General features: G+C 32.0%; 1 protein-coding gene across 4 annotated transcripts in view; it reads left to right on the top strand.

The window, feature by feature from the left end:
• Positions 1-22,262, top strand: part of LOC145269291 (uncharacterized) — a 200,957-nt gene that overhangs the window by 142,296 nt on the left and 36,399 nt on the right. For all 4 annotated transcript variants that reach the window (XM_080124976.1, XM_080124979.1, XM_080124978.1 and 1 more), the window contains 4 exons: positions 1,002-1,043; positions 3,395-3,436; positions 10,967-10,993; positions 11,389-11,430. In XM_080124976.1, the coding sequence (XP_079981102.1) occupies positions 1,002-1,043; positions 3,395-3,436; positions 10,967-10,993; positions 11,389-11,430 (153 nt within the window). The remainder of the gene's footprint in view (positions 1-1,001; positions 1,044-3,394; positions 3,437-10,966; positions 10,994-11,388; positions 11,431-22,262) is intronic.

Below are 22,262 nucleotides of genomic sequence, written 5' to 3'. Positions count from 1 at the left end.
TAAAATAAAATAAGATTGAAATATTTTTACTTGTTTTTATTATTTACAAATATTTTTTAAATTTATTTTTTAATAAAAGTTTGTTCTCATTCTTTTATATTTTTTAAAACAAATGGTTGATTCTGATTAGCCAATTTTCATTTGTAGTTGTTGTACCATGTTACTTATAGATATATTAATTATAAATTGTTTATATTTATAAAACATATGTCCAACATATGTAAACATGCTCATATGCCCAACTCATGTGAACAGGATCATATACTAGTTTTCTAAAAATTAAATTCAAGCAAGGGGAACAACTCTTATTTTTTATTAAGTGTAGTGTTTCTTACTTGCATTAATATTCATTCAAGTTTTACATTTAATGTGTCTAGCATTATTCATGTAACAATTATGTCTTATCCAAACTTGGTCTAACATTGTTGGAAATTAACAGAAATGGAATGAAACGTTTATTTAGATTTGCTAATTTTCACCCCTTTTTTTGTCATGTAATTTACAAGCTTTAAGGAAGATTTTTGTTGCAAAGCCAAAATAAAATTAAATAGGCAACAATATAATATGTTTAAAGTCATTGTTATTTACAAGACATAAACAATAACATGATACTTAATCTATAAAATTATTTTGAATGATTTTAATACTTATACATAGATAGCATTCATGCTGATAAATCAAATTATTCATTAATTAAGCATTAGCGTTTCTTAATTGCATTCATTTTTATTCAGGTCTTACATCCAATTAGTTTTTTTCCAATTTTGTTATTTTCTAAACAATTGTTAGTTTCAGTTTATAAATTTCTTTTTGCATTTTGCTTAATTCGTACTAGAAAAAATTATTTGAGATTCATTTTTGTCTTTTTTCTTGTGATGTCTTTAACTTGTGACTTAGTAGTGCAATCGGCATCATGTACGTTTCATAATCAAATATATAAAATGTTACATGAATCTTTTTAAATGTCGCAATTTGATAAATACATGGATTTCTTTTGCAAGGTCAAACTGATTCTCAATTTGATGCGAATTCATTAAATGGAGGTATGTAATAAATAAAATATCATTTAAAAGTGTTCAGCATCTACGATATGTAAATGTAAAAATTATGTTTTATTTATTTAATTTTCTTGTCCGAATTGTAAAAAGGTGGACTTAAAACAGCATTTAAATTGGTATATGATTAAACAGCATTTAAATTGGTATATGATTAAAAAGCATATAAGTTTGTATATGATTAAACAGCATTTAAATTGGTATATGATTAAACAGCATTTAAATTGGTATATGATTAAACAGCATTTAAATTGGTATATGATTAAACAGCATTTAAATTAGTATATGATTAAGCAGCATTTAAATTGGTATATGATTAATCAGCATTTAAATTAGTATATGATTAAACAGCATTTAAATTGGTATATGATTAAACAGCATTTAAATTGGTATATGATTAATCAGCATTTAAATTAGTATATGATTAAACAGCATTTAAATTGGTATATGATTAAACAGCATTTAAATTGGTATATTATTAAACAGCATTTAAATTGGTATATGATTAAACAGCATTTAAATTGGTATATGATTAAACGTGGATTCGAACTAGTTATCATACTTCTGTTTTGTTATTATCGCATCTAATCTACAATAGTATCCAAATATTTACAAAAAGGAACTGAAGTTAATTTCTCCTGGGCAATGCCGTTTCAGTAAAGCTATGGTCCATTATAATAATAACCAGTGACAGCTCATTTATTTCGTTTCTCTAATTTCAATCTAAACATTATGAGAAACAATTTATTTAAAATAAAATAAGACTGAACAATTTTTACTTGTTTTTTTTATTTACAAATATTTTTTTATTTACAAATTTTTTATTTACAAATATTTTTTTATTTACAAATATTTTTTTATTTACAAATATTTTTTATTATTTACAAATATTTTTTATTATTTACAAATATTTTTATTTATTTACAAATATTTTTTATTATTTACAAATATTTTTTATTATTTACAAATATTTTTTATTTATTTACAAATATTTTTTATTTATTTACAAATATTTTTAAAATTTATTTTTAATAAACATTTATTTCTCATTCTCTCATACGTTTTATAATAAATGGTTGAAAAAACCTTTAATTATTTCTGTGATTGTCTTTTTATATTTTAATATTTCCAGTAATCTTGAGGAACTCTCTACCATTCTGAAATAAAATAATCTATTTATTAGGCCAGAAAAACTATGTAGATTATAGACCATGGTCGGTCAGTTTCCGGTCTGTGTCAAAATTTTTTTATTTTTTATCGTATTTCAGTGTATTTGTTCGTGTGGTTAGTCTAAGTCATTACGTGATTAAATGAGCCCACACGGTTGCATATTCACAAGAATGTCCACTTTCAAAAGTGCAAAACTGTATATTACAGAAGATTGTCTAATATTTGCAGTAGTTCGCTTTTTAATTAATATTTTGTAAAGTTTTTATAGTCTTGAAATAAGGTAGATGGCTATCACATCATATGCACAAAAGTTCGAGTTATTTTGTAACCATTTCAAACTGACTTTCTCGTCGCCAGTGCTGTGATCTTGAAGAGATGATAATAAATACAACAGAAGAGTATTTACTGAAAGACTGCTTGTCCTTCGTATTAAGCGGCTCTATACTAAATATTTTGAGGAGTTCATATAGTTAGTAAATATATCGCTATCAGATTATACTTTGTGCTTTATATTAATAATTTTTATTCAATAAATAATGCATTTTTATTTTACTAATAAAGACATACGTTTCGAATTCACTAAAAACAAGTATCCAATAAATAAAATGTTGTTCAAAATAATCATTATTTACAAGATATAAACAATTATATGATGTCTTATATATAAAATTATATTGACCGGATTTTTGATATTGGGCATAGATAGCCTTTAAGCTGATAAATCAAATTTTGATTCTGATTACCAAATTTTCATTTGTTGCTGTTGTACCATGTTATTGACAGTATTTGTAATTATAGCGATGTACAATTCATAAAAATACTTAATCTGGTGCAACGTATATAAGCATTTTTATATAGTCTACCGAAAATATAAACGAAACCAGAGGAATAACATTTATTTTTATTAAGCGTTTCTTACTTGCATTTATTTCCATTCAAATTTTACATTCAATTATGTTTTCTAATTTACTTTATAAACAATTATTCATCGTTTATCCCTTTCCTTCATTCTTATTTAATAAATAAATGTGTTTGGATTTCTTTTTTCCTTCTGATGTCTTTAACATGTGACTTAGTAGCAAATCAGCATCATGTACGTTTCAACATTAAATATGTAAAATGTTACGTGAATCTTTTTAAATGTCGCAATTAATTTTTTTTTTTACCAGGTCAATCTGATCCTCAATTTGATTCGAATTCATTAAATGGAGGTATGTATGTTGTATCAATTAAGATAAAAATGATAATGTGGTGATGCCTGTGTAAAAAAAAATGTAAATAAATAAAATATTATTTAAAAGTGTTCAGCATCAACAACAGAACAATGTGAAATACACCGTATCTATAAAATTATGTTGGTCTGATAAAATAAAAATCGAAACACTGTTAAAAATGAACATGGAATGAAACGTTGATTCAGACTTGCTAATCTTCTACTTCTGTTTTTGTTTGTTTGTTTGTTTTTTTAAACAGTGTCTAAATATATACAAAAAGCATCTGAAGTTAATGCCTTCTGGGCAATGCTGCACCAGTAACCTAGAATCCAATATAATAACAGCCACTGACAGCTTATATGTTTCGTTTCTGGTACTTAATCATAACATCACAAGAAACAATTTAATTAAAGTAAAATAATCCATCTATTGGGCTAGAAATACAATGTAGATCTTGGACCACAGTCGGTCATTTTCCAATCAGGGTCTAAATTTCATAAGATTTATAAATTAAATGGAGGTATGTAAGTTTTTCAATGTATCTGACATCCGATTTCCCGTTGCTATTGTTAATACGACTAAACTTTGAATCATGTTGTGACACAATTATACTGAGTTCCTCGTCACCAGTGTTGTGAAATAAGACAACACGGTAACATATTTACAACAGTGTGTACTTACAGAAGTACAAGAGAGTATGTTACCGAAAGATTGCTTGTCCTTTGTGATAGGTCGCTCTATGTCTAATGTTATGAAGTGCGCATATAGTCAAAAAATAAAATAGATTGCTGTACATTATATTAAAAATTTATTTCTATTTTACCCGTTCCTATAATGATTTACAATAATATGATATCTAATATATAAAACTATATTGAAAAGATTTCAATACTTAGACATAGATAGCATTTAAGCAGATAAATCAAACTTTGATTCTGATTAGCCAATTTTCATTTGTTGCTGGTGTACCATGTTATTGGTAGTATTTATTAATTATAAATATTTAGGATTCATAAAAAATACTTAATCTAGTGTAACATATGTAAAGAAGATTATAAAATCTCCAAAAAATAAAAATCAAGCAAGAGGAATAACTCTTATTACTTATTAAGCATAAGCATTCCTTACATTAATTTGCATTCAAGGTTTGCATGCAATTAAGTTTTCCATTTTTGTTCATCGTTTTTTCTTATGTTTCGATTCTTTAGATAAAAATTATTTTGGATTTTATCTTTTCTCTTGTAATATCTTTATCATGCGACTTAATAGCACAATCGGCATCATGTACGTTTCATAATCAAATATATAAAATTTTACATGAATCTTTGTAAGTCTTGCAATCTAATAACTACATATACATCTTTATCACAGCCTGATCATCAATTTGATGCGAATTCATTAAATGGAGGTATGTAATAAAAAAATATCACTTAAAACATGTTTAGCATCGACAACATATGAATATAAAATTGTCTAATCCGATAAAAAAGGTTGAACCTAAATAGCATTTAAACTGGTATGAAACGTTAATTCCGACTTGCTAATTTTCATTCCCTGCTTTTTTTTATTATACCATATTATCTAGAATAGTATTAATTTATTTTTATTTCGGACTATTATTCTCATTTTTATCGGTGATTGTTTATCCACAACGTTTCGGCCAACTATTCCTCTGGACTTCGTCAGGTGGTAACCGCAATGGATAGGAACTTCGAATCTACTAACTGCATTCTCAGCAATCACTGCCATCCGTAGTTGTTGTCGCCTCACCACATTTTTGGCCAAGTAAACCTCTGGCACGCTTTGGGTGGGATTGAAACCGCTAACTTCAGACAATGTTCATCTGGAACTGTAGAGATTCAACATCTCTATCAACTGCGGCATGATTATTGGTAAAAGTAGGAATTTTTGAGAGTGCTCTCTGACTGATCATTGATGAACACCAGAATCACAAGAGATCCAGTATCTAGACTTGGGAAGTGCAACTAATCACATTAGAAATACCAGACAGAGAGCCATTGATCTCCACTCGAACAGTACAACCAGTAAGTAAGGTTCCAATCCATTTCATCACATGTAGTTAAAAGTCATAATAGACCTGGAGTTTGTAAGGCAGAAGTCTAGGATTCTCTGAATCAAATGTCATGGTGAAGACAATGTCTGTTGCATCGCCATCATCCATTATTTTTGTGATTCACTCCTTCATATTTAAATTTTTTAAGCAGGATCTCTTCAGTACAAATCTGTGTTGAACAAGTGTTCAAACAGAAGACATCATGACTAATTTCAGAAAAGTCTAAAATTCTTTGCAGATGACAGAAGTAAGACTGAGCTATAGTTGATTGTCACTCATGTTGAATATAGAAATATAGTTGCTATTTTCCAGTCTTCATCAGTTAAAGAGCCGTGTAAGGGGATCAGCAGTGAATTGATAGAAGAAGGATTTTTGAATATAGACCAAAAGCTCCCTTTTTAATTAGGTAATCAGAAAACTCGTTGTGATCTGCTGAAATAAAAAAGTTGTGAATCCCTTTTTGTAGGATTTGGAAAAGATGTCACCAAAAAATATTGCTTTGCTGGCTAACTTCGTCCACATAAGTACCTCTTTCATATCCTAGTTTAACAATTTTTTTTTTTTTTTTTTACACAGTGGTCACCACTTATCAAGGCCCGGAAGCCACTCAGGGATAAGGGTTATTGCAAGTACATTTGCAAGTACAATTTGCTAATTCAAACATTTTTTTAGATGAACATGGTCGAAAAAGCGTATCTGATTACCTTGTTCCTTTAGAGCTTAGAGACCTCAAAGAATCACTATTTTGAAATTCTTTCAAGACAATACAGCACAACACTCCTGGTTTCACTCTTATAGTGAGCCTAGGCTATTCCTCCGGGTTAAATCGTGTCAATACAGCCAATATCACGTTGCTATAATTTTTAATCTGAACATTAAAAAACGATTTGTTTAGAGTAAAATAAGATTGAACTAGTTTTCAGTTTGTTTTTAAATTCATATCTAGTTCTAAAATTTTTTTTTAATCAACACTGACCTCTGAAACCAACGAAAAAGTCTATACAAATAAATAAAAAAAGGTAGATATATGTATGTGTGTGTGTGTGTGTGTGTGTGTGTGTGTGTGTGTGTGTGTGTGTGTGTGTGTCTGGATGTAAAGGTTTAATCGATGAATTCATAAACTACTGATCACATAAAATTGAACAGGAAATAATAATCATACACCAAGTATGGTTTATAACGAGTAAAATCTTTGTTTGCAATACAAAAAGTTGCAATACAAAAAATTGCAATACAAAAAATTGCAATACAAAAAGTTGCAATACAAAAAATGTTCATTTCAAATTATCGACATATTTTTATTAGTTTGTTCATGCATAAAACAAATCATGCCTAAAAGTGGTTTGATTTTAAAATTTCCTTATCTGTCTGTCGAGTCAACTCAAATGGTAACGAATGCAGCTAGATGTTTTGGTTTCAATTCTAGCTTATCGCACAAAGTCATTTTTTGTTTATTTTAAAATCAGTACTATATATTATATTACGTACAATATAATTATATATTAGGTACAATATAATATTCAATAGAGAATTGGCTTTGTAATAATAAATAACACATATGCATGGATTAAAATATATTTAAGCGTATTTTATGACAGGAAAGGTTACTCGCACCCTCCCCCTATTAATCATATAAAAAATAATAGAATTCAAACTCATTTATTATTCTAACCTACTACCCAACCGCTATATATAAGGTGTGCGAGATAAACTTGACACGTTTTTGGAAAGAAAAAATGTCATATCTTGACCAATGATTGTTGTGTTCTTAAAATTCAAAGTTTTCTTAGAAGATTGTTTGCTGAATACTATTCACTTGACGATAGATTAGATTCACTTTGATGGATCGCCTAAACACTAGCTTAATCCTAACAAATACGGCTGGTATTTTTCTCAGCTGCAAAATAATTAATGGTATCACAATATCCGGTTAAAAGGTCTGAATATTTTATCGAATGCAAATCATATCTCACAACATTCAAAGTATTGATGAGATGCAGTTAATGTGTCGGAATATTTTATCCAATGTAAATTATGATGCTTGTCACTGGTTTCCAGCTCTCAAACTCACCAATAATATACAGAGACAACTGTCCGTTGTCACGTTACCACTATTAAATGCCATAATAATCTTGTGTTCTATGTGTCCTTCTTAGGACAAGTTATATCCTCCTCAAGACAACTTTTAATCAAGTTGTAATTCTACTTAAAAATCAAGCATTAACATCGAGTGGGAAACTTGACCAACATTCAACATTCATTAATTTACAAAACCTCTGTTATAAAGGTATATTATCAATGCAATATTATGGAGACATTTTTATATAATCACTTGAAAAGAAGAAAAAACAAGAGAAATACATTTTATTATTACATCAGAATTTTATGTTCTTTCCTTGCTTTACTTTTCAATCAAGGTTTATAGTCAATTACATTTGCCCATTCTCTTTTTTTTTTCATTCTATTTTTTTTCATTCTCTTTTTTTTTCATTCTCTTTTTTTTCATTCCCTTTTTTTTCATTCTCTTTTTTTTCATTCCCTTTTTTTTCATTCTCTTTTTTTTCCATTCTCTTTTTTTTTTCATTCTCTTTTTTTCATTCTCTTTTTTTTCATTCTCTTTTTTCATTCTCTTTTTTCATTCTCTTTTTTTTCATTCTCTTTTTTTCATTCTTTTTTTTTCATTCTTTTTCTATGAGCAACAAGTTTGTTTCAATTGATCTTTTTATAAACCACAAGTTGGTTTCAATTGATCTTTTTATGAACCACAAGTTGGTTTCAATTGATTTTTTATGAACCACAAGTTGGTTTCAATTGATTTTTTTATGAACCACAAGTTGGTTTCAATTGATTTTTTTATGAACCACAAGTTGGTTTCAATTGATTTTTTATGAACCACAAGTTGGTTTCAATTGATTTTTTTATGAACCACAAGTTGGTTTCAATTGATTTTTTTATGAACCACAAGTTGGTTTCAATTGATTTTTTATGAACCACAAGTTGGTTTCAATTGATTTTTTTATGAACCACAAGTTGGTTTCAATTGATCTTTTTATGAACCACAAGTTGGTTTCAATTGATTTTTTATGAACCACAAGTTGGTTTCAATTGATTTTTTTATGAACCACAAGTTGGTTTCAATTGATCTTTTTATGAACCACAAGTTGGTTTCAATTGATTTTTTATGAACCACAAGTTGGTTTCAATTGATTTTTTTATGAACCACAAGTTGGTTTCAATTGATTTATGAACCACAAGTTGGTTTCAATTGATTTTTTATGAACCACAAGTTGGTTTCAATTGATTTTTTTATGAACCACAAGTTGGTTTCAATTGATTTTTTTTATGAACCACAAGTTGGTTTCAATTAACTTTTTTATGAACCACAAGTTGGTTTCCGTTGACTTTTATGAACCACAAGTTGGTTTCAATTGATTTTTTTATGAGCCACAAGTTGGTTTCAATTGATTTTTTATGAACCACAAGTTGGTTGTAATTGATGTCTTATGAACCAGAAGTTGGTTTCAATTGATTTTTTATAAACCACAAGTTTGTTTCAATTGATCTTTTTATGAACCACAAGTTGGTTTCAATTGATCTTTTTATGAACCACAAGTTGGTTTCAATTGATTTTTTATGAACCAGAAGTTGGCTTCAATTGATTTTTTATGAACCACAAGTTGGTTTCAATTGATTTTTTTATGAACCACAAGTAAGTTACAATTTATTCTTTATTATTGCCCACAAGCTGGATCAAATTAGTTTTTTTACAAACTACGATAGTTTCAATTGATTTTTTATGAACTGCAAGCTGGCTTTATTTGATGCCTGATTTAAATTTTATGCTGCACTTTAATTTTTTGCTGCTGATGATTTTTAGCTGGTTGACTGCCTTTGCCTGTTTAATCATCGACTCGACCAGATTAACTCTGCAAATCCAGGAGGACTTGGATGTAGTTTCAGTGCAATGCGTCTGTTACATGATAAGGGCTGTCCCCTTTTCATGTAAGTATAAAAATGGAGAATTTAGTTTAAAATGAAAATGAAATAGCATAGGCGAAATTCGAACCTCGTAATCTAGGTTTAGAAATAGATTACGTGTGAGAATTTAAAAATGTAAAACAAACATTTGTTTAGAATATAGATAAATATTTCAAGGAAAGAATGTTAACTATCAAGCTTTTTATGAAATTTTAAATTGAAAGAATGCAGCTTATAAGATAATGTTTTTAACATATTGGATAAATAGGTTACTGAGAAATAGGAAAAGTTTTGGACACGTATGTCCAGAGCATGTGAAAGAAGGCACATGTTTTAACATGTGTATGACGTCACGGAAAATAGAAAGTTCTAGGAATAGAGAAAAAACTTTAGAGTTAGTCAGTCATTGAGAAAACTCGGAGAGAGACAGTCAGGCGTCTAGGAAAAATGTGAGACTTTGAATTCTTGGTGATGGAAACGGCCGGTCGTGACGAAATAAACCATTATGTGTTTTGTAAAGCTCGTCTTGTGTTTATGATTCTTAAAAAAAGGTAAAGTTAAATTGTATTATATATTTGTGTTATAAAATGTCTTTTCATACACATCTCGACTTTTCATATTACAATGTGAATCTACATCATGCATACACAATGTCTGAACACTATGTCCTCACTCAAAGAGCTTTCTTCTTCTTCTTCCATTCAACACAATTAAGGGATGAACATTTAATATATAAGAATCGTTATAAACGAACAATCTCTCTAAGTCTCTTCCAACATCCCTCTCTAGAACTCTTACAACAAGCCATATAATAAGACTCTCTCTCAAGACAAACTCTCACTAAGACTCTTTTAATGAGACCCCTATATAACACGTCATGACGCTTCTTACCTGTTCTTCAGCTCCCAAACAGAGACAGCTATTCCTTGTATTTTACCATTATTAAATGCCATAATAATCTGGTATTCTCTGCGTCATTCTCAGAACAAGCTCTTCTTTTTCAGAACAATTTCAATTTCAGTCTGCCCAGTTACACTTTAACCATCAATGTCAGAAGACCAACCCAACCAGGCATTCTCCTGTGATACTTGAAACTTAGGCAAATCACTCATACTTTTCCAATCATCTTTCTTTTCCCTTTGCTGCATTACTTTTGCATCGCCCAAAATATAATATGGGGAGACAACTATACAAGTCTATTTTAACATCGAAATGCACAATCTCTTTGGTTCATCAACAAACAAATTTAAACACGCTATAAAATATACATATATATATATATATATATATATATATATAAGTTCAGTTTTGTGAGACTGAATTCCGGTTATACTTTCCCCTTTCTATTTGACAACGTTTTATTTTAAATTTTATATTTGAAAAATATATTGTTTTTGTTCTTGTGATATTTTTAACTTAGCATGCATCTTTTAAGTATCTCAATTCAATAAATAAACGTATTTATCTTTTAACAGATGCTGCATCTGATGCTGCAAATGAAGGTAAGACACGAACAATACAGTGTGTAATATATAAAATTATGTTATTTGAATTTAAAATGCTGGACATTCAAGCTGTAAAATCAAATTTGATTCTAACTAGCCAATTTATTGCTGCTGTATCGTTATATCGCGTCGAGTACATACTTTAAAAATAATCTGGTCTTTAATTCCCACGAATTGAAAAAATACTTGTATGACATAAATATAGCATCATTTACGAGACATAATTATAAAAAAATTTATGTCTGGATTTGAAAAGTTGAATTTAAATAAAATTTATTTAAAAATTATTTTGCATTTCATACTCGTATATCTTTTTTCTTATAAGCAAATATATAAACATTTTACATGAATCTTTAACGTGTCACAATTTAATAAATGTCTTTTTCTTTTAGCAGATGATATTGGTCAGTATGTTGCGAGTTCAATAAGAAGAGGTATGTAATAAATAGAAATTTGTTTCGGCACTTTTGATCTTTACTAGGATTACCAGAGATTCAGGCTTTGATTTAATACAACAACAAAAGACTTAGAAACTAAAATGTACAGCAAATTCTTTTGTTTTAATCGAAGTATAAAATATTACAAAAACTGTTTCATTTGAACATTCTACCTTCGTTCGAAACATTATGAAAATTACATCCAAGATGAGAAGAGTAGTTCAAATGCTGAAATGGCATTTAAAGGAGCAGTTACAATTTTAAAAAGGTCTCTTGGTTGAAATGTCTGAGATAATAGATGAATGTATGTTATTCCAGCAAAACAAAATGATAATAAAATTGAAAAAGAAAGAAACTCGTTAACTGTGATATTTTCGGCAGCATTTTTCTCACAGTTTAAGTTTTTAAAAACATGCATTAAAACATTTATGATAAAAGCACCTCCTATGAAATTCTTAGGCATAAATCAATTGTTCCAGATTTTGGAGAGGCAGTTTGGTAATTTGTATTGTTTGGATTATTATTGGTTACATCATGCGAAATGTGTGAATAAAATTTAAGATGAGGAGGGTTAGGGTTAGAATAATCCAAATAATCCAACTAATTTTTGTTGAAGTTAACATATTTCATGCAATTCCTTATCTTGATGTAATTGATTCATTTGCTGAATAAAGATGATGAGATGTTATTTGCAGATCTTTTCAATCATGAAATCCTTTCTCTCTGATAGGTTCAGAAGAGTAGTGGTTGATGGGCAGAAATCAGAAGCTCACAGTATTGTATATGGCGTCCTTCAGGGTTCCATCCTAGGCCTAACTCTCTGATCTTCATCAATGATCTTTCAAATCACATTCTTAGGTTTATTTATGGCAACACTTTGAGGACGAAAATGACCAAAATCTTTCTGGTTCTTTCTCTTCTGATTAAGAGCACATGATGCAATGTCGGAAAAGGTGGCTGGTTAATTTTAATGCATCTAAAACCAAGTTTTTCTCTTTCCATCATCAATGCCCTGGCCCCCATCTGTCCCTAATTGAAATGAATAGCTCTCGTCTTGGGGATGCTTCATGTTTGGACAAACTTCTTGGTCTGATCTTCACTCCTGATCTGAAATAGCGCACATACATAAATACAGAGCAAAGATTGCTGGGAAAATGGTTGGATCATTCTACCGCACTAGAAGGCATCTCACTATCGATGTAATCCTTTATCTGTATAAGGATAGAGTACGTTGCCACATCTGGGCAGGAGCTGTTCAGAGCCCCCTAACAGAGTTCAGAATTGGCTTTGAAACCTTTTCTCTTTCTTTTAGTGATGTCCTTTTCTCTTCCCTGCATTTTCCAAACATTAACTGGGTATCATTTAAAGGTACTCCTGCAGTATTTTACCCACAGATTTCACGATCTTAGCCGAGCGTTGACGAACGCTTTCGGCATTAACGCCGACGAAAGCCGAGAATTCTACTGTGCAAGAACGCTAAAAGTATGTGAATAGCAACAACATTACAAGGAAAAGATATTACACACACACACAACAAAATGGATAAAATTAATACAAAAAATTTGGATAAAATAAATCACAAACACTTACCGTAAGTTTTTTTAAAGTAAAATAAATTTATTTTGTTGAATATTTTTTTTTTTTTTTGGTTCATTTTGTTTTCCGATAGCTTTTTTTTGGGGGGGGGGGGTAAGCAACAGTAATAAACACTTCAATGTTTTTTTTTGTGTTTGTTTTTAACAAAACGTTATTAAACAGTAACAACAACGTTTTTTTTTTTTTTTTTTTTTCAGTAATGTTTGTGGGGGGGGGACAACAATTACTGTTTATCTTTAGTTCCGACTGGAAGATTTTCTACTGACTGTAGAGGCAAAGTAGGGAGCAAAGGGTTTTCAGAGGATGTGGAAAGAAGCTCCTTCCCAACCGGGTAGCCTTCCGCGATTTGATATCGCTAAATTAAATAGCTGAAATGAAAGGCTGTGTATTTTTACTTTGAACAATAAAATAACTGAAATGAAACGCTATGTGTGTAATTTTAATGAAAATTATTTGTCTGCTGCGCGTTCGTTTGAAGCGCCTTGATTGGCTGATAGAGTATCGTACCGCTCGCCATGTTCCGGCGTTTTCCGACGGATGTCGATCAACGCTCGGCTAAGATCGTGAAATCGGTGGGTAAAATACTGCAGGAGTACCCATTTAAACATAATTTAAATCATTTCATCTGAACCAAATTAATAAAAACTAATTTGCTCCCCATGCTCCCTTTTTACTTATTATGAGAGGGGAACCTATCTTAAAGCATATGTAATGGACTGGTGGTTATATCATACATATCCCCCAGTTGTACAAAATATGAAGAATGAATTGAATTGAGAAAGGAACGAACAACGCGTTTATTAAAATAAACGAACTAGAATTTATTTCGTGAAGAAACAAATTAAATGAAAAGGTACATCACATGCTTAGCTTGGCGTGTGTCTCTCGCTGTTAACTGGTGAGAGGGAAAGTCTATTGTTTAAAGAGAGAGAGAAAGAGAGAGTGAGAAAGTCAATCCAGTTTGGCGTGCGTCTCTCGCTGTTAACTGGTGAGAAGGAAAATCTGTTGTTGTAGAGAGAGAGAGAGAGAGAGAGAAAGTCAATCCAGTTTGGCGTGCGTCTCTCGCTGTTAGCTGGTGAGAGGGAAAGTCTATTGTTGTAGGGAGAGAGAGAGAGAGTGAGAAAGGCAATCCTGGCCATTGAGATAGAAAGCGTGTAAGGTATAGGTACTGTCTGTTGGCTCTTGCCCCACACATAGAAGCAGGGGACGTGTCGTGCGCGGGTGCACGCACCCCAAAAGGGAGCAGTTGGTCCGTTGACCACTTAAGTCGGGAGCTGAATCGAAAAGGAGGAAACAGCTCAGGTCTCTTGCTTTTATAGTTGTTTCCGGTGGTCTTTTGCGCATGTGTGGCTTTCCTTTAAAGGGAAGTGACATTGCCTATGTGTGCGTACGTATGTGTGTACGTTAGCTTGTGTGTGTATGCACGTGAATGTGAGTGTATGCACGTGAACGTGAATATATGTATGTGTGTGTACGTGCACGCGTATGTTTGTATGCGCATATGTGTATAACAAGAAAAATGGCTTGAGATGTGAATGCGTGTTTTTGTGCAGGACTAGAAAGGGCTCGTACACATATTTTAATTCCTTTAATATTATCTCCATTTCCTAGAGCTGATAACTTGAACAAATTATCCGATTTGCAAACCTAAATTGCTTAAGGAGTAAGTGGGCTCTGCCTGTTGCACGGATTTCAGATTTGTTCTATTAGACAGGTACAAAAATATCATCGCAGACGCTCACCTAAGACAGCCAGAAAAATGAATACTGTGCCTATTTCTTTCTCCATTTTTTCTTAAACCGATGCTTGTTTGCAAATCATGTCTGGGTCACTCTTGTCTGACAGATTGAGGGTTGACTGTCTTGCTGTTGTTTCTGATAGGTACTTACATGACAGAATTTTCACGTTGCAAACCGATCATCAGCCGTTACTTGCGATTTTTTACTCCAAAAAAGGATTACTGACGTATACTGCCAATAGACTACCGAGATGTGGTACAATTCTACTGAATTAATACTTTAAATCGGAGTACCAGTCGTCAAAACAGATTAGTAAGAAGAAGATTGCTATGAAGGACAACAACATCCCAGATGTATTCTCCTTTTGCGATGAGGTCCTACTAGATAGTGAAGGAATGGTAATTCCAAAAAGTCTCCAAAAAAGAATTCAACGGGATTTTCACACAAAATGATGACAAAATGATGAAAAGCTTAATGAGAATCTACATCTTTTGGTCTAACATAGACAAAGACATAAAGAAGATAAAGACTCTTGCTGCAAAAGCACAACCCATCACGTTTAAACCTTGGCTGAAAACTGACCAGCCATGGTCAAGAATCCGCATCGATTTTGCAGGTCCTCTCAATGATCATTATTTCTTAGACGTAGTCGATAGTTGCATCAAATGGTCTGAGGTATTAAGATGCAGAACAGCAATAAATTTTCTACATGAACAGTCTGTACATTTTGGTGTAGTAGACTGGATCGTGAGCAAGAATGGAACCCAGTGCACAACTACAGAATTCAAAAATCTCTGCAATACATTCAAGATCAAACACATCACCAATCCCCAGTATCACTCTACATCGAATGGGCAGGCAGAACGATTTGTGGATACATTCAAAAGAACACTGAAGAAGGTTTAAGGTTCACCAATGGATCAAGCCCTCCAACAGTTTTTGCATGTGTATAGAATTACACCTAATCCTACTGCTTCAACAGCGGTCCAACTTGCAGAAACTATAAGGTGAGATTCGTTTTTAACGAACTCTTACCAAATCAGACAAAACCACAAGTGTTACCTTGTGTGAAGGAATATGTTCTATAACGTACAAGTTGAATTGTGAGGTTTATTCTTTTATCTGTATATTCATGTATGTGTAAATGTGTGTATGTGTATATGTCGTAGCAATTAGTTGGTCGTCTAGTGTATATATCTTAACATTTATGCAACGGTTCTAACAGAAAACGATTGACGTGACGTATCAAAACAGTTGTAGACAAACAGTTCTTTTTAACAGATGTGAATAACACAACACATACCTGGATTATTTATGAACATTTATTCTCATGATTCGACCGGCATCTTCAGAGATTACACGTTTTTACATTTACATTTTGGCTCTCTGAAATGACGCCGCCCCCCCCCACGCCATGGAGAGACCAACTCCCCCTTTTGAGTCGTCCGTTCTCTCTGATGTCCAGCTAACGACTGACTAGAATCTCCCCAAATTTACATTTCATCACGTGTCTCATTACATGTCTTAGACCAATAACTGATGTAACCCCAATCTAGTTATTTGTTTATGCAAACCAAAAATCATGTTTACATCTATTTTCTATTTTCACATTCCTTTGCGATATTATATGTCAATCATTTTTCTCAATTTAATTGTTTATTTTTCTAATCATAATAATTGATCTAGCGACCCAGTAAACATTTCACTCCTCATTCTGGGATGTAGATTCAATCAGTAAAAGAGTCGGAGACATGGTATATATCGTGTAAGGACTGAGACATACACATAAACGCCACCAGAACGAAGTAAGATGTCACTCGGATGACACCAACGACACACCACCATCGAAGGATAAATTCCACTTTGGAGACATTCTATCTCGACTCTTCCCAATCAACACCCGTACAACAATGGTCAGTTCAGAAAAAGAAAGTCACCAATACGCTAACGATCGATCCTAAACGAAAGAAATATTAACAGCTTTTTGAAGAAAAAGGTTGCGAGGGAGTGTATGGGTGGCATCCCTACACATTCTGACAATGGGCTATTCCTGACGTCACTTCTGTTAACGAGGTTCTGCTTTTCAGCAGTCTGTATCCAAGAGAGACAGTTGTAACTTTGTCCTTCATTTGAGCGGAGTTCCCAATCAACTGACATCGTTTCTGTATTTTCTGTTTAATATTTTATTCAGTTCACTGTTTTCAACATTTACACTATAACATTATTATTATTATTATTAGTAGTAGTAGTAGTAGTAGTAGTAGTGGTGATGGTTTTAGTAGTCTCATTAGAATCACAAGACATAACATGTTAAATGTTAAAGGGTATATGAACCTATCTTGTTGTTCGATGCATGATGTCTGACTTTAATATTTATAATATTTCTATCAACAAAGATACTGTTTGTTTTAACTAAACGCAGTTCTAAGATGGAGTACCGTTGCCACATCTGTAGATGTGGCACTCATAACAAAATTTTTAATGGGAATGATTTCTTCTCTTCTCTAAAGCTTCTTTCCCTTAGAAGAGATATTTCTAGCTTTTCTTTCTCTCTCTCTCTCTCTCTCTCTCTCTCTCTCTCTCTCTCTCTCTCTCTCTCTCTCTCTCCCATACCTTTATGTTGATGGAGGGTGCCCAACTTATCTCTACATCCTGTAAAAACATTCACAACAAAAAACTCACCTAGCTAAAACCTCACCAAAGAACCCTCCTTTTTCTCTCTTTATCAGAAAAGAAACGAAACTTCCATGAACAAAGATCCTTCCTAGAACATCCAAACTATGGAACAAAATACCATGAGGCTACTTCTTAACGAACTACAACTTTTCATGTCTAATGTAAAAAATAATTAAGTAATCTTCTTAGATAATCGATTCCTCTTTCGCCTAGTCAACCCATTGTTTCTAATCCTGCCGTGGTAGTGATCATCGCATACAACTGACAATCTATTTACTCCTTATTTCAGAGTGGACCACGGATCTTGATAAAACAATGACTCATTAGTAAAAAGGAATAAGAAATAAATAGAAGCCATGAAGCAACTGAAATTTTTATGGATTGTTTTTTTTTTTGTGTGTGAAATTAACTTTTAACGGTTGAACTTTTTTAAAGCAAAAATTGACATACCCATACCCTAACCTTAAGTCCGGTTAGCCAAGTTAACTCCCCACATACACGGAATATCAGGAAGCTAGTTAATTATAAAATGATGTCAGGGTTAGCTTAATGATTTTAAATAACAAAACAGTAAACGAAACGATGGCTGTTAATATCTAAAAAAAAAAAAATCAGCTTCGAACACATTGCAAGTACAAATATTTTTTTCGGATTTGACAAACGCATAACATAAAATTATTGTTATTATGATTGAACTCTCAATATTTCGCGCGGTACTCAGCTCTTTATGAAAAAATATAAAAAACTAAAAGTGAAAACGTGTGGAGAAACTGAAATTTTAGACTTTGTCAATATATATATATATATATATATATATATATATATATGTGGAGAGAGGGGAAAAGAGGGGAGAGAGAGATTAAAAAAAAGGAACAAATTAAGTTAGATGTCCATCATGTCTTTATTGTAAGACTTCTTCAAGATAAATAAATTAAAGGAAATAAAATATCAGTACAATATTTGAAAATATATTTGTGAAAAGTATGACTATTCGATTTCAGATTATTGATGCAAAGAAAAAAGCCACACAAATATTTTCCAAAATACATAAGCAAAAATCATGTATACCAGACATTTCTCTCATAAGTAGACATCTTCTTTTACACACTTCAATAATTTGCAACTAGAAATTCCAATAATACAAACCACATCATAAACTATAAAATAAACATTAAAAACAACAAAACATCTTTAAAAAAAAAACTATTTCCAATAAAGGCATACTTTGAGTTTCATGCATAAAGTAAATTTCACAGTGTATAAGGATTATTCGATACTGGAGATATTCATAATCGTACCCTAGTTTCAAAAGTATGGGAATATAACATATGAAAAATATGTGGAATCAAGCCTTCCCTTACTGTTATTTTACAGTTGAAACCATAGCAGCAAGTTTTTGTCTCCCCTCCATCAAGGCCAGAGGTTTGGGGGAAATATCAGATATGCATATATTATGCTCAGATCATCATATAATGATTAGATCACTCTGACAGACGTTAAAAAACATTTAATAAAAAAATAAATGCTTAAATTCAACAGCATTTCTCGAATGGATTAGATTAGAGCTTTGCTAATGAAACCAGGGATGGCTTTTGTTGCCAAGTTCGAATCTATCGACTGGTGTTAATCGTGACACCCTGCACTGATGATTCCCAAAAGGATGAAACACAAGTGTCTGTAAGTATTTAATAATTATTATAGCAAATAATTATATATATATATAAAATGAAAATAACGCTTGTCAAAAGGAAATTAAAGGGACCTCCAAAAAAAAGATATACAACCAGAGCCACAACCTAAGATCCAAGAAATTTTCAAATTAAGGGCAATAAACAACCAAGTTAAAAGATTCACCTAACACCTCCCTTCTAATGATAGCCTAAACACTAGAATTTCCCCTTTCCTCACAAAAAAAGACCCCTAAGGCTCACATTCACAAAATATAGACCCCAACCTTCCCCGAAATGTAGATCGCACCCAAATTTCTTATAAAAAACAATGTAATCTTTACACCCATTTCAATATCAATTCTTTTTCAGTCCTATGAAGTGTTGTCCCTGAATTGGGACTCCACTGAAACATGTATGCACATATGTAACCAATAATGTTTGTATAATAAACAGTATATATATATATATATACCACTTTGATATTTTCTCTTAAGGTCGTACATTATTGTTTCAAAAAGAGGGGTATCACTTTTCTATATTAATTTAACATAAAATTAGAACCCACTTTATGGCCACAATGGCTATAAAGTTGGTGTTTATTTTACATTATATTAATATAGAAAAGTGACCCTCCACTTTTTAAAACTATAATTTATTCATATCATTGCAATTACTTGTTTCCTGGGATTTTAACCATTAGTTTTGTTTTCAACACCCTCGAAAATCTATACTTGTGGTAATTTTAAAGGATTTTTTTGTGGGTGGAAAAGATGCTGCACCTTCATTAATATTTCAATCATAGTCATTTGTTTTCCTAGTTTTGCATATAAATTACAAAATATCTGATATTTCGCCAACACGTCTGGCCTTCGTGGAGGGGTTACTAAAACCTGCTTCTATGGTTTCAAATGATCTGAAATAACAGCAAGGGGAGACTTGATTCCAAATATTTCTGATATCTCCCCTCTGAAGTAAATTTCATAGTTGACAAGGATTATTTGATGCTGAAGATATTCATAATTGTATCCTATTTCCAAAAGTGTGGGGATATAACATATGAGAAATATTTGGAATCAAGTCTCCCGTGTTGTTATTTCAGATTTGAAACCATAGCAGCAAGTTTTAGTCTCCCCTCCATCAAGGCCAAAGGTTTGGGGGAAATATCAGATATTTTGGAATTCATATGCAAAAAAACTTTGAGAAATTAACACCACTAAAGCCAACAATGTGGTTGCGATATGTAGATGACACATTTATACTCTGGCCTCATCAGCAACAATGTGGTTGCGATATGTAGATGACACATTTATACTCTGGCCTCATCAGCAACAATGTGGTTGCGATATGTAGATGACACATTTATACTCTGGCCGCATCAGGAAGATGTTCAAACATTACTAGACCATGGGAACTCGATCCATCTAAATATACAGTTCACAATGGAAAAAGAACATAACAACAAATTATCCTTCCTAGATGTGCTGATAACCCGCACAGGTTAGAAGTTCATGTCATTTGTATACCAAAAGCCAACTTTCACTGGACACTACCTAAACTTCCACCATCCATATAATGTAAAGAAAAGAATCGTCTGTTGCCTATAACACTGAACAAAAGAAATATGTAGTACCAACAGTGCATATCAAAAGGAGATGGATAGTTTAAGAGAAACCCTCCACCGAAACAACTATCCGGAGAATATGACATCAGCTCCAAGAAATCTGGACCAGACACAAAAGGCCACCACTCAGAAACTCACCATATATGAAGGGTTTGTCTGAAAAACTTCCGCGAATATGTAATCCATATGACATCAGGACAGTATTCAGGAGTGATTCAACTCTCTGGAAACAGTCAAGCCCCCTACAGAAAAAATCATGACTAACAACTGTGTATATGAAATCCCATATAAATGTTGAAAACTATACAGAAGTGAAACGTGTCGTCCATTGAAAGTATGAAACATCAAAAAGCCGTAGTATGTGGAGAGACTGAAAAGTCAGGTATAGCTGACCATATCTGGAAGGAAAAAGGAAACCATCTACCATTATGGGATGAAGTAAAAATTATAGACAGAGAAGAACAGTGGAGAGTAAAACGACTCAAAGAAGCAGCATATATGCTGGGGAATAACCAATTACTAAGTAGACCTAGTATAGAATTTAATATAATATAGGAATTATTAATTATAAACAATAGATAATATATACAAGTAATAAGTAAAAACATTAATATATATATATATATAATTTTTAATTTTTTATTGAGCCCATAATAAATTTACATTACTGTTTCCATTGGATTTTCACCCCAGGAGATGAGGTAGAGTACCAATTTCATCGGAATTTATAGGTGGACTATATATATATATATGAAAGAGAGAGAGAGAGATATGTTAATATATAGTAATAAATAGTAAAAAATAGTGATATTTACAACTAGAAGTAAAATAGGTTTAAGGCACTTAAAATTCGTACGCAGTGGCGTAATGGTTAGAGTACTTGGAAAAATCAATTATAAAAAGTGATATTCTCCTGAAGGTTGAAAGTTCAATCCTCAGTGTGGACGACAAAAAAATACCAATTGCGAATTACTTTAGGACCTCTATCCAGTCAGGGCTGATGGAACAAGAGTATGGTACCCCTGTGAAGTAAATAAAGGTTTGTGCTTGAAATTCCGTACAAATTCTTGAGCACGACAGGTTACATTGACCGGAATGTTGTAAAACTGAATCAAAACAATACGCATAACCAATTTTTATCTAAAAAATCCAGAAATGTCAAAAATTATGATGATGAAGAAGTGCAACGAGATTGGCCATTTTGTAGAATGTCAGGGAAATCGGGGAGGAGATTCAGCGCCAGTCAACTCCTTATGCAATGGAAAAGGGAAGTGCATTCAGCCGTCTACGTATTTGTTGACAGACAACAATGCATGATACCAACTGTTCTAAAACGCTAGTGAACAAAGCGGTATATCGTCGGTGGAGATGTCAGGCTGTTAAGGTGATAACCACAGACGGAAATACTATGGGACCAGCCAGGTCGAGCTTAAAGTGAGTAGCCTATGCAACTGGAGGTCCTAGTCATCGAAGGAAAACTTTGAAATATTACTGGCATTTGATGCTCTCAAGAAGTTGGGGGGGGGT

Source organism: Euprymna scolopes, chromosome 45 (genome assembly GCF_053919585.1).
Source record: "Euprymna scolopes isolate OS-2025 chromosome 45, ASM5391958v1, whole genome shotgun sequence".
Classification (NCBI taxonomy): domain Eukaryota; kingdom Metazoa; phylum Mollusca; class Cephalopoda; order Sepiida; family Sepiolidae; genus Euprymna; species Euprymna scolopes.
This window is presented reverse-complemented; position numbering and strand designations above follow the sequence as displayed.